Source organism: Electrophorus electricus, chromosome 2 (assembly GCF_041902795.1).
Source record: "Electrophorus electricus isolate QZ-2024a chromosome 2, ASM4190279v1, whole genome shotgun sequence".
Taxonomy (NCBI): Eukaryota; Metazoa; Chordata; class Actinopteri; order Gymnotiformes; family Gymnotidae; genus Electrophorus; species Electrophorus electricus.
This window is the reverse complement of record NC_137498.1, coordinates 41106735-41119234: the sequence shown is the minus strand read 5'-3', so window position 1 is coordinate 41119234 and position 12500 is coordinate 41106735. Positions and strand designations below refer to the sequence as shown.

Below are 12500 nucleotides of genomic sequence, written 5' to 3'. Positions count from 1 at the left end.
TGTCAAGAATATCCATTTACTCTGTGATTTATGTCGGTCTGTTCCTACAAGCACCGTGGATTCCAAACGCTTCTGATTCTTCTTGTTTATAGGGTGCATTTATAGGAGGTTGTAAGCGTGACGCACAATGCTTGCTCTGTGATATGGGCGGGTGTAATGTATTTGTTTTATTCGTGCCTGGGTGCACTGGATGCAGCTCTCAGATTAACACACAGAGCAGATGTAGCCTGTGGGAGCAGCAGCTGTGGGTCCCTAGTGGGGTGTGTGTGCCTTATGCCCCTTGACCCTGGAGGGCTGCTGAGGTCAAGGGGGAGGGGGGTTTCAGCTGCAGCACAGACTGGCCTCCTCAGCTCCTCACCCCTCTGCACCAGAGCTGGAAGTAGAAGCCCCTGAGATGGAGCGTCTGAGTCATCATCTCCCACGCCACCTTCAGTTCAAGGTGGCTTCATTGCTATGACTGGATGAAGTGCAGTATTGCTAAAGCATGGTAGATGTATTCTGTTTGTGCCTGTTTACATTCAGGGAACGTGAAAAACTGCAGTAGTCACAGCATTAATGATAACCAGAATGCCCCCTCCCTCCTGCTCCAGGTTCTCCGGCCTTGCCCAGTAACATGTCCTGTTTCGGGAGCTCCCAGGACGAGGATGAGCTGCAGGATGATGAGTGTGATGAGGTGAAGGTGCAAAGCGTGGCCTCCACATCGTGCCAATCCACTCCCCGCAAAGGCAAACCACAAGGCAGGATGAATGGCCAGGGTGAGCCCTGCATACCATAGTACCGTGTGTGTGTGTGTGTGTGTGTGTGTGTGTGTGTGTGTGTGTGTGTGTGTGCATGTATGCATGTATGCATGCATGGGGGGGGGGGGGGGGTGCATGCATGTGTACTCATTTGATAAAAAGACAATTCAGAGGTGTCTGCCTAGTTATTGCTGGTTTGATCCAGAGGCTGATTAATCATTAGATGCAAAACAGTTTGATATGTTTTAATAGTGCATGTTGGGGTGTGTGTGTGTGTGTGTGTGTGTGTGTGTGTGTGTGTGTGTGTGTGTGTGTGTGCGCGCGCGCACGCTTCCTGCATGGCAATGGGAAACTCAGGTGAACTGTGACACAGCTTCCATCTTTCCTCTCCAATTATCACTTGGTATGAAAGGTGGTAACAACGTGTTTATAGATTCAGCTCATATAGGCACGTCGAGGGTCGGCAGTAGACACACACCACTGCACGCTTGACCCTGCCCCCAACATACACTTAATGCTTGCGCTCTCTCTCCCTCTCCTTTTCACCTGCAGAGTATTTTGTAACGCCTGCCCGTATTTAGTTCTGCATACCTTTAGTGTATGTTAATGAAGCATCACACTAAAAGCAAAACAGTAGCTCAAAGGCCTGAATAATGACACGGCTACGTTCTCTCTCAGCACGTAGTGTGTTGAGTTCATTAGCAGTCAGTCGTCGCCACCCAAACATACACACACACGCTCATTCATCAGTTTGTGTTGCCATCGCTACGCACTAATAGAGTTGGATCGTGAGCTGACATTTGTCTAGTATTATTTGTGTGTGGCTGTTCTTTATGTGAGAGTCTTAACATGACGAGTCGCGCGTCAGCCTGTCGCAGGTTGTGACAAGTATACCGTACACACACACACTCCTCTTCGATAACCTCAGGTCATGCTGGTGCGAGAATGATGTGTTGTGGGTGTGATGGTTCTACGAACTTTTGTTGCTCACGCCACATACGACCCTGGTGAGTAGCACAGTCTGGCTAGTCAGAGCTATAGCTCCACCCCTTCTCTTTATCTCTCTTCTCACTTTCTCTCTTTCAAGTCACGATGGCTTTGTTGGCTATAATAATGACTATAATAATAGCTACAATAAGTGCAATAAAAGCACCCCCCACCAATAAATTCTGGTACTACTGATATCAGTAATAATGACTGTGGTAATACTATTAATGACGTCTCACAAGCCATTAAGACATTAACAAGAAATGATGACGGTTAATATTTAAACACATTTAGTGAAATGTGTGCGTGTGAATGGTTGGAGCAGTAGGAGTAATCGGAGAGGAGCTTGTTACTCTGACATTCTTTTAGTCTCTCAGGTGATGACATGATGCTACATCTTTTGCAGTCAGCTTTTCTGTGTGCCCTATTCATCATTCTTCTTGTTTGGTCATATTATTGAAATTTTCACATTTTCAGGTTTTTCAATTAGAGCAGAAAGTACATCTCTGTCGCACCCTCACCGGTCAAGAAGTGAGCACATGTTCTTTCCTCTTTGGTCAGCCAGGTCTGTCTGTGTCTCTGCCATTTTTTTATAGCCAGACTGTTCTCACTGATATGCACTGGGTTAAGATCTCTCTCTGCTTTGTGTCCCTGACAGTAAGGAGATACTCTACCAGTTCATACTCTGTGTACAGGGCCGTATAACACACTCTAATTTACTTTGAGTTTTAGTTTCATGGTCCCAGTGTTTGCAACAGTTCTTTTTTTTCTTTGCTTGATAATCTGATGTAATTCTAGCAGTGCTGTTGAGAGGCTCATCTGTGGTAGTGATCATTACAGGGTTATTGAGCCTCAGAATCAACTAAGAGGACTCTTTTCAGGGTTTGGTTTTTGGGTTTGTAGTCTTAAAATGCATACTGAAATGTGGGGATCTTTTTTGTATGTTTATTGAGAGTGAAAATTATTTCTCCCATGCATGAATTGGTGGACATTTTCCTTTTGGGTTGTTAAAATCATCCAGGGCTTCTTCTAATGCATGCTTGTTCCATCTAGTGTAGCTATCATGACTGAGTGGACCCCATTTCCTCAATTCTATGTGGCACAATTGGCTATATTACACTGTCAAATAATTTGCACCAAATTGAAATGGGTGTACCGTTGTTATAGAGTCTTCTCTTTATGGCATATAGTGCTGTGGGCTTCTTCCCTTAGTGCATTCACTGCCTTGCTGAGACTCCCTGATGCAGTAATGTTGAGGCCGAGGTAAGTGTACGGCAACATGTGCTCTAAGGTTCTGCTGCCTAGCGTGAACTGGCCTCTCTCTCTCTCTCTCTCTCTCTCTCTCCCTCTCTCTCTCTCTCTCTCTCTCTCTCTCTCTCTCTCTCTCTCTCTCTGTCCACCTGATCCGGATATATATGTGTGTGTGCTGTTCTGGGCAGTTCCCACTGAAATCAGGCCAAGGTTTAGAGTTCCCCCTCTAGATTTACACACAGGGATCAGCCACCTTGCACTGGGCTGAACCCTGACCTCCGTCAACTCCCAGAGTGCACTTGTATGTATCTGTGGGACAGCGGACGTTTGTGTGCATGTGCACCTGTGTATGTCTGCGTGTTTGTATGAATGCTTGTGCCTGTGCATGCGTGCGTGTGAGATGTGACTACTCTTATTGGGCTTTCCTGTGCGCATATCACATGTCCGAGTCTGGAGCACTTTGTGTTCTCTGTCTCGGCCTGCTGGGGGGGGAATCCACTCTGAGCTGTCAACTGCGACCCTCCTTGAAGTTGAGCAAGCTTCTTCGGCCGGTGCCTTGTCGGGCCAGGATTGGGAGCTCAGGCAGCCGGGGGAGGAGGCCAGCTGAAGACACTACGTGCGCACGCGCTCACATGCGCATGCACATGACTTTCTCCTTTCTCTTCTCAGCCCTGTACAGTCTGAGGCGGCCCCCTCTGGCTGTTCTGGCCCGTGTCAAAGATGACGCTTTAGTATAGCTCACAGGCAGAACTCAGTGTGTGCGGGTATGTGTGTGTGTGTGTGTGTGTGTGTGTGTGTGTGTGTGTGTGTGTGTCTTTCTCCATAAACAAGAGAAACTGCAGTGCTCAGTTTTCCTGTACTGTACCTCAGTAACCCAGCAGTGTGTTTACATTTCTAGTTTAAATACCTTTTATCGAATTCAGGCCTCAGCAACTACCAAACACACACATGCACATACATGTCTACCTGACATGCAGCTACACAGAGCAGGCACTGCCCCCACCCAACAATATTAAATCCCTGTAAAATTAAAGCTGGTCTGTCCTATATATAAAACAGGTCTGTCATTAGTGCTCAGGAAAGCAGAGGTCTGTGCTGGCGTGTGTGGGGAAGGAGGAATGTGTGATGGGTTGCAAGAAGGCATACATTTCATTTGTTGTTATTTTTAAATGCAGTCTTTCGCGATTGTGTGTGATGTGATTTAGATGTTGGCATGTCCACACCCGTGATACCCATGCAGTGCAGAGTAGAACCGAGCCGTCCAGGTGTGGAGTGCACTTGTGAGACAAGCCTGAGTGCCCCACTCCTGCATGCTTTAATGTCTTTGTTTTACTCAGAGCAAAGGAACAGCATGTGTTTGGCAAGTCCCGCTGAAGCAGCACGTTGCCTTTGTGTGTGTGTGTGTGTGTGTGTGTGTGTGTGTGTGTGTGTGTGTGTGTGTGTGTGTGTGTGTGTGTGTGTGGGGTATGATGTCAGGTTCTCACCCCCCTGCTCTCCCCCCCCCCCCCAGTGTTCAACGGACACACCAGGCCCGCAAAGGAGAGGGAGTGCCCACCACGGCCCAAAAGCAGGGAGCCTTCACTGGGGAAAGAGCGGGCAGAGAGGGCTGGCACTCGGAGGGAGCTCTCCCTCTGCGCCTCAGTCCGAAGCCATGCCCCCAACGGCCTCAGCGTGAGAGGAGCAGCAGAAGAGCTACGCAAACAGGTGTGTGTGTGTGTCAACACTCTGTCAAACCTACCACACCACCAGCCATAGCAGCTAGTCACTACACCACTAAGGGAGGGAAGATCAAGACCAAGTAGGACATGTATGACATCTGTCACGTGATCTGTCTCCAGTCAGCTTGTCTACTGACTTTACGTGCTACAGATGAACAAAATCAAACAGATAAAAGGAAAGGACTGGCTTGTCTAATCCAGCAACCTTTATGCTGGCCCCTCCCTGCCCCCCTCTCTGCCTCCGTCTTTGTTCACGTTGTGCTGTAATAGATTCTCGGTCATTGGGATGGATTAACGTTTAGCACTGGCTGGCTCTATTGTTGACTGGGGGAGTGGAGAGGTTGACCCTGTCTTAGACCCTTCAGGCAGATAAAGACCTGTTATTACTGTGACCAGAATTTTACACACACACCATCTCCCATGTCACTCACACATGTATCATGTTGTGTTTAAAACAATAAGCAGGGTGGAAAGAGACCATAATACTATGATCACTCTCTCTCGGTCTCTCTCATGTCAGTTCCCTGGTATGACATGGTAAGACTGCTGACTATACTGCTGGATACTATATATGTATGTTGTTAGTGGTTTAGTAAGGCCTAGCATCTTGATTCAGACAGATGAAGAGAATACATTTACATTTATGGCATTTAGCTGTTGCTTTTATCCAAAGCAGCTTACAATCATGACTGAATACAACTTGAGCAATTGTGGGTTAAGGGTCTTGCTCAGGGGCCCAACAGTGACAACTTGAACCAGCAACCTTCCGATTACAAGTTAAGTACCTTAACCACTGAGCCACCACTACTACAGCACAGCGACTCAAACGTGTATAAGGGCTGTATATATGTGCATGATTGCATCATGTGCGGTTAAGTTAGGTGTCTGTGTGTGTGAACAGACATGCTGCTCTCTTCCAATGAGCTGCAGTTCTGCAGATGTTCTGCATGAAATCTTCCTGCCATCCTCCAGCTGGTCTATAGCAACACATGATGTCATCTGGACTCTCTGCAACACTCCCCTCCCCCAATTCATGGGCGCTAGGAGCTGAACTCAGTGAACACCTCTACAATCTCTGTTTCTCTCTCTCTCTCTCTCCCTCTGCCTTTTTTGCCAAGCTGTTCATTTAGTATATACCTTCCATCAATCTCTTTATTTTCCATATCTTCCTTTCCACTCATTGCTTCCTTCCTTCTCTCTCTCCCTGTCTCCTCTGCTAGTCTACTCTTTCTTTCTCTTGGCTGGCAAAGAAAAGAGGATGCTTTGCTCTACTGGGCAGAGATTCATGGCAGGCTGCTGGAGTCTCTCCCCCCCCCCACCTCCTCAGGCAGACTAAACACTCGCATGCATAGATGGTTCCCACGCACGTGCGCCGGGCCTGGGGAAGTTCAGCCAGCGGCGCCAGCAAACCCTCTAGTGTCCACATTGCTCACTGCATGCATCCGCATGGCCCAGACAGCGGCCTGTAGCAAGCTGCCGGTTCGACCCAGCATGGCTGTCATTGCAAGCCTGTGTGCTGCAATGGCACTCATAAGCCAGTGCCAACGCTGCAGGCTGAAGAGGGTGGAGCTCCTAAGAGAAGGGGTGGAACCAAGGCACACAGCCAGGGTAGAGTCACCTTACACCTGCCACCTGCAGAGAGCATCCATCATGCACACCTCAGGGCTTAGATGACTGACTGCATTCTGAGTCTATATATCTCATCTCCCCCTCCTTCCCTTTGTTTTGGCTCAGCCAGCAGGGGAAACCGATGAAGGGAGTCACGTTTCACTCCCCCTTATCTTTTTAATAGCCTCTCTTTGTGTTCGGCTGCCCCTGATAGGAATACAATGGATGCCACATCCGGCCTCATAAGCCCTTAGGAGCCCCTTAGCAGCCCCTCCACGGGCTGCCCCCAGTGGATCACTGCAGTCCTGGCCCAGGTCACTTAACTCTATTTTCTGTGGACTACTTCTGTTGAGGGAAGTTGAGGGAATGGAGCCTGTGTCTTATAGGGCTTCTATTATAGCCACATCTCTGCGTGTATGCGTGTGCAAGAGCATGCCCGTGGCTCTGAACATGTCGCGTCTTTGTGCTTGGCAAGTTTCCCGCCTGCTTGTCAGAGTTCAGCATTTGCAGCCACTTCTCTCTGTCACAGTCCCCTGGCATTCAGCTGTAAAGTTTTATTAGAGCCCAAAGGCTGGTCGGCACTGTCCTGCTCTGAAGTGAGCACGCGTGTGTACAGGATGATGGAATTCTCGCAGGACACCACCCTGACGCTGGCGCGCTCTTTTCCACAAGCCCCTCTGAGTGGCGGGTGTCTGCTTGCAACCTGAACGCCGTCTACAGGATTCTGAGTGCCTCCAGGGACTTGCAGACCTCAGCCCTTTATCTGAAGCAGTAAAGTGGAATTAATCGAGCTTAAGGGAGCCACACTGCCGAGAAGTGATTTTATGTGCAGGGATTTTAGCCGTAGTATTCTAGAGTCATTTTAAAAATAAGCAGTAGTTGGCAAAGCATATAGTCAGTCTCTCTCTCTCCCCCCTTCCTCTGCCTCTGTCTGCTCTTCTCTTTTTACTCCTGCTATAGCTGAGATAGTTGTATCCAATAGTTACATCATACTATCAGTGAGGAAGTGAAGTGTATTACTTTATCTTTAATGTACAGGAAATAAGTCTTGGATGAGTGATTACTTTTCTCCCCGTCTCTCTCTTTCTGTTTTAGGCCTCGAAAGTGAATGGCATTTCACGGCTGTCCAGCTCAGGTGTGCACGTGGCTGCAGCCAGACACCTGAAAGACTACCGTCTGCCGTCCAGAACTGTGAAGTACACAGCCACGGTAACCAGGGGCCACGTCACCTACACCAAAGCCAGAGGAGAGCTAGTGAAGAAAGCAAAGCTCAACCACACCAAGCACCCTGTTGTTGGCACCACCCAGCGATCCCACAGCACCAATCAGCAACCAGCCAGCAATGACCATGCCGCCCAGCCCCCCCACTCAGGAAAAGCCCAAAGTAGCAATGCAAAAACCCGTAAACAGGTGCTATTATTGAATGGAGTCCGTGGTGTGGCAGACGAGGGCGTCAGCGCCCGCTTTAATGGCCGGCTCAATGGGCGGCATCGCCCCAGGGAGGAGGAGCCAGAGGCTGAGAGGCAGAGGCCGAACCGGCAGGGCCTACGCAACTCCAAGCGCAGGGTAGACGCAGCAGCCGTAGGGGCAGCTACAGGGACAGAGGGTGCAGAGGTCAAGCCCAAAGACTCCATCTCGGAGACTAAGAAAGCCAAACTGCAGTGCTGCCCCCTGGTGGAGACACGCAGCAAGAAGGCGCTGGATCAGGACAAAGCCTCTAGGGCAGTTGCTAACGGACACAGCATCACGGAGATGGCCGCCTCCCCCACACAGAAAACGGGTCCTGCCCCTCCTCCCGCCTCCCCAGAAGTCCCTGGCTCACCCGGCACACACCAGAGCCCAGCCAACCCAGAGCCGGCCCGACAGCGGCCCAAGCGGGCCTCGGCAGGCAAGCTGATGTTCATGAGACAAGCACAGCAGAGGGCGCAAGCGAGCACATCTCTGAGCCGCTACGCTAACACTACCTCAACCGGCAAGCCCTCCAGAACAGCGGAGCCTCAGGTCCCGGCCCCGCCCCCGCCCCCGGTCCCGCCCCTGGCCCAGGCGCGGGCCGACAGGGAGCGGGAAAGAGAGAGAGAGCGCGAGCGTGAACGGGAGAGGAGCCGGACGGAGCTAGCCGCTCTGCCCGAGGTGCCTGTGTTCGGGCCAAACGCACGTGAGTTCCAGGACCCGCTGGTGTACCTGGACTCCATGCGGGAACGGGCGGAGTCAAGTGGCCTGTGCCGCGTGGTGCCGCCCTCCGACTGGCGGCCCGAGTGCAAGCTGAAGGACGAGATGCGCTTCGTCACACAGGTGCAGCGTGTGCACAAGCTGGGCCGGCGCTGGGGGCAGAATGTGCAGAAGCTCGCCTGCATCAAGAAGCATCTCCAATCTCAGGGCATCACTATGGACGATCCCCCACTCATTGGTGAGTGACCCCTGCTGGCTCTGCCCGCCTCCACACGAGCCATCACGTCTGAAACAGACACCAAGCACTAACGTTGCCCAGTGTCATGCTTACAGGTAAGGTGTGGTCATTTGAGTTATTACATAAAGATAATTTAAAGGAATAAAAATGTGCTAAGCTGAAATAGTTGCAGTGCCTGGCTAAGCAGCAGCCCAGGAAAACAGCCATGTGTTCGTTCTGGAGCCGTGGGCAGGCTGACTCCTGGGACCAGCCTCCCAGTGCTGGCCTCTGCTTGTCCTCGCCATCAGCCTGGGCTTGTCTAAAATTAGTCTCTACCATGCCAAACGACGCGCTCTTCTGTTTTTTTGTATCAACGGATGTGTAGTGAACTGTGAAATGGGGAAACATTTTATATTCTGTTTTACCATCAGTACCCCCTGCTGTTTAAATCGGTTTTCTTGCAGCGGTATTGGAGAGTGCTTGGTGCCCATCAGCAAGATGACAAATCACTCGCTCTCCTCCCTCTCTTCCTCTACTTCTCTCTCTCTCTCCACAGGTGGCTGTGAGGTGGACCTCGCCCGTTTCTCTGAGCTGCTCCGCGACATGGGCGGCATGCACCAGGTTATGGACCTGAAGAAGTGGAGCCGCCTGGCTGACCTGCTCCGCATCCCGCGCTCAGCGCAGGACCGCCTGGCCAAGCTGCAGGAGGCCTACCTGCAGTACCTGCTCTCCTACGACCAGCTGTCCCTGGACGAGCACGGCCGGCTGGAGTGCGACGTGCTGGCCGAGAAGGAGCGGCTGGAGCGCCGGCGGGGCCCGCTGGAGGGTCACCCCGACGGCTCCCAGGGTGCCCTCGCTCTGCCCCGCTATGAGCCAAAGAACGGCCTGGCGGGCCCGGGTCACCGCAACGGCTTCCACGCGGCAGGGATAGAGGCTGAGGCCCCGCGGCAGGCTGGCCGCCGGCGCCTCTTTGCTCAGGAGAAGAGAGGGGAGCGGTTGGAGGGCCATGGGCAGAACTGCACGGAGGACGAGGAGGACGAGGATGTGCTCAGCGACCAGCACAAGTGCATATACAAGGTGAGTGAGTGGGAAAGGGAGGCAGTTAGGGAACGTTTCCATCTTGTTCGGATGGCGTCGTTACAAGGCCGTGCTTGCGTGTGGAGTGGCCTTTAACCTGTGCTCCGTGTCCAGCTTCTCTGAGGTTGAAGCTGGTGTACTGTCTGGCTGACTAAGCAGTCAGCTCTGTTCCCCAGTGTTTAGCCTCGTTAGCCGGGCTTGTGAAAGTGCCGTTTCCTCTGGTAATAAAGATCTTAGCAAATTTTGCAGGGGGAGACGCACGCACTGGGAAATTGTACGAGACAGTAAGAAGGTAAACATGAGCTAATTAAAGCTCATCATGACAGGTATTGAAACCAGCAGGCTTTGGTTTCTTACACATGCTGTGTTTAGGGGGAGTGTTTCTGACTGGTGGGAGTGTCTAATGGTTGCTGAAATTCTCCTAAACTCAAATCTGATGTCATTTTCCAGATTTGTGTGTGTTTGGCTGTGAGTGTGACTCTTCTGAACTGTATTGGCTGGAGTATGTTTTGAAAGTCTGCTGAAATTGCCTGAATGTAGGACAGTGGTTGAGTTTTGTAACTCCTATGAGAGGATACTTGTCTCATGCATTTAACTCTAGGCACAGGATCTCTGTCTCTCTGTCTGTGTGTGTCTCTCTCTCTCACTCACGCACACACACAGTCTCTCTCTTTTGCACTCACTTGACGAAGCCAACAGCATTGAATTTGTGCGTGCTACCCAAACCTCTCCTCCTTTGAACCTGATTTCTATATTTAACTTCTCCTTCTTCTAATATGAACCATGCTTGAGCAACGCTGTTCATACAATGGGTGATTTTCAGTAGCACATGTAGAGAGAGACACAGGCAGACAGGGAGAGAGGCCAGCCTTTCAGCAGAATTTTAAATCTAGTACTGGCAGATTTATCGTGCGCTTCAAAAGTGCTTCCAATTTTGTGAGGGTGTCCCATGGAAGGTTCACATTTAAGAGTGAATGTGTACACACTCGCGCGAGCGCGCACACACAAACCTGTACTGTCTCACACACACGCTAATTCACTCACACGCGCTCACACTCACTCACTCATGGACTTTTGGTATATGGTGTAGGCACATGGAGTACATAGAGGCCATGTGGGTTCCTGCTGCATTCTTCATTCATTCTGCCCTCTGCTATCTCAAGTGGATACTACAGCACATCCTCTGAGCATAATCAAATCTCACACCATCAAGCTCTTTTATGGTGTATGTATCCATTTAAACAGCAGGTGATGCTAACACCAGGGATATTTGACCTTTGTCCCGTCTTAAAGACCAAAGTGTGGACTGCTCTGTGTCTTTTCCCACTATGTTTACGTTTAAAATGAGTCCCCCATGAAAAGTGATTGTTCTCTGTGTGTCGTGCTGGTTTCCAGGGGCGGTCCGTGTCTCTGACCACATTCTACAGAATAGCTAGGAATACCATGATGATGTGCTTTAACAAGGAGCCAGGAGCATCTGAAGTCGAGGTGAGTATGTGCACACGCACGTACGTTCCTGTTGTTAACTTTAATGCACCCAAAGCTCTCTGATCCTGAACCTAAGATGAATGAGTTTATCATCCTGTGTTGTTTGACTTATCTGCTGGAGAACATATTAGAGGTGTTGCTGTTTCTGCTTCCCATCCTCATCCTCCCGCAGCAAGAGTACTGGAGAATAGTGGAGCAGAGGGACTGTCACGTAGCAGTGCATTGTGGGAAAGTGGACACGAGCACACATGGCAGTGGCTTTCCTGTGGGCAAGTCTGAACACTTTGCAAAGTAAGATCTTCTCCTCGCTTTGCTCCTGAACGTGCTGCTCTGTTCCCTCTCCTGCTGCCCACAGACTGTAAATGCTAGTTTGTAGTTCAGTGTTGAGTTTGGAGATGAAGTCTATGTGGGATATTGCTGCTTTTAAAGATGAGATTGCTGTAGACTAGTAGATTTGAGAGAGAGAGAGGTACAATGGATACAACGTGGTTTTAGATTCATGCATGCAGGATAGGTTGGACATTGGTTGGCCTGAATAAAATGTACAGGGCCTTTTGGATATACAGGCCCTCCTTTGGGATTTAAGTGTGATCTAACAAACCTTTTCCAAACACCAACAAATCCAAATGTTGCGTCTGTGTGATATCCATGTCGGTGACTACCAGGAGGTCTCTAACATGTTCTCAACACTCACAATGGTTCCTTTTGTGAAGTTCTGAGTGTATCCCCTCTCTCTCTCTCTCTCTCTCAGGCATGGATGGAACCTCACTGTTCTCCCCCATAACTCTGCGTCCATCCTGCGTCACCTCGGGGCTGTGCCGGGTGAGGTTTCAGGTCTTCTCTCCGAAGTCATTGAGAGTGCAGGAGAGTTGTGCTCAGTGAGAGGGCTCTGTGGTTAACCTCTCCATCTGTGTTGCTCTGTCTCTCTCTCTCTCCCTCTCGGCTGTGTGCAGGGGTCACTGTTCCCTGGCTCAACATCGGCATGGTTTTTTCTACCTCATGCTGGTCACGAGACCAAAACCGCCTTCCATACATTGATTATTTACACACTGGTGCTGATTGCATTTGGTGAGTTTCTGCCTTGAATTATGCATGTTTGTATTGTATTGTGTTCCAAACCAAAAACCTGTGTAATATAGAGGGAATTGGGTTTGATATTGAGAAACAGACTACAGAAAACATTTGGACATTTATATACTTATATTGATATACTCATATTTATTAGAAATGGGAATTTTAGAAGTGTTT

The 12500-nt window shown here is 50.1% G+C and overlaps 1 protein-coding gene across 5 annotated transcripts in view; it reads left to right on the top strand.

Annotated features, from left to right (window-relative positions):
• The window catches only part of jarid2b (jumonji and AT-rich interaction domain containing 2b), an 88944-nt gene that overhangs the window by 57438 nt on the left and 19006 nt on the right, over positions 1-12500 (top strand). For 4 of the 5 annotated variants that reach the window (XR_014118953.1, XM_081703841.1, XM_035528955.2 and 1 more), the window contains 8 exons: positions 591-755; positions 4486-4679; positions 7397-8708; positions 9244-9764; positions 11160-11252; positions 11425-11543; positions 12004-12074; positions 12206-12320. Coding sequence is in view for 4 of the 5 variants with exons in the window: in XM_081703841.1 (XP_081559967.1) it covers positions 591-755; positions 4486-4679; positions 7397-8708; positions 9244-9764; positions 11160-11252; positions 11425-11543; positions 12004-12074; positions 12206-12320 (2590 nt within the window). In the remaining variant the exon portion in view is untranslated. The remainder of the gene's footprint in view (positions 1-590; positions 756-4485; positions 4680-7396; positions 8709-9243; positions 9765-11159; positions 11253-11424; positions 11544-12003; positions 12075-12205; positions 12321-12500) is intronic. The other variant, XM_081703848.1, reaches the window with a different exon arrangement.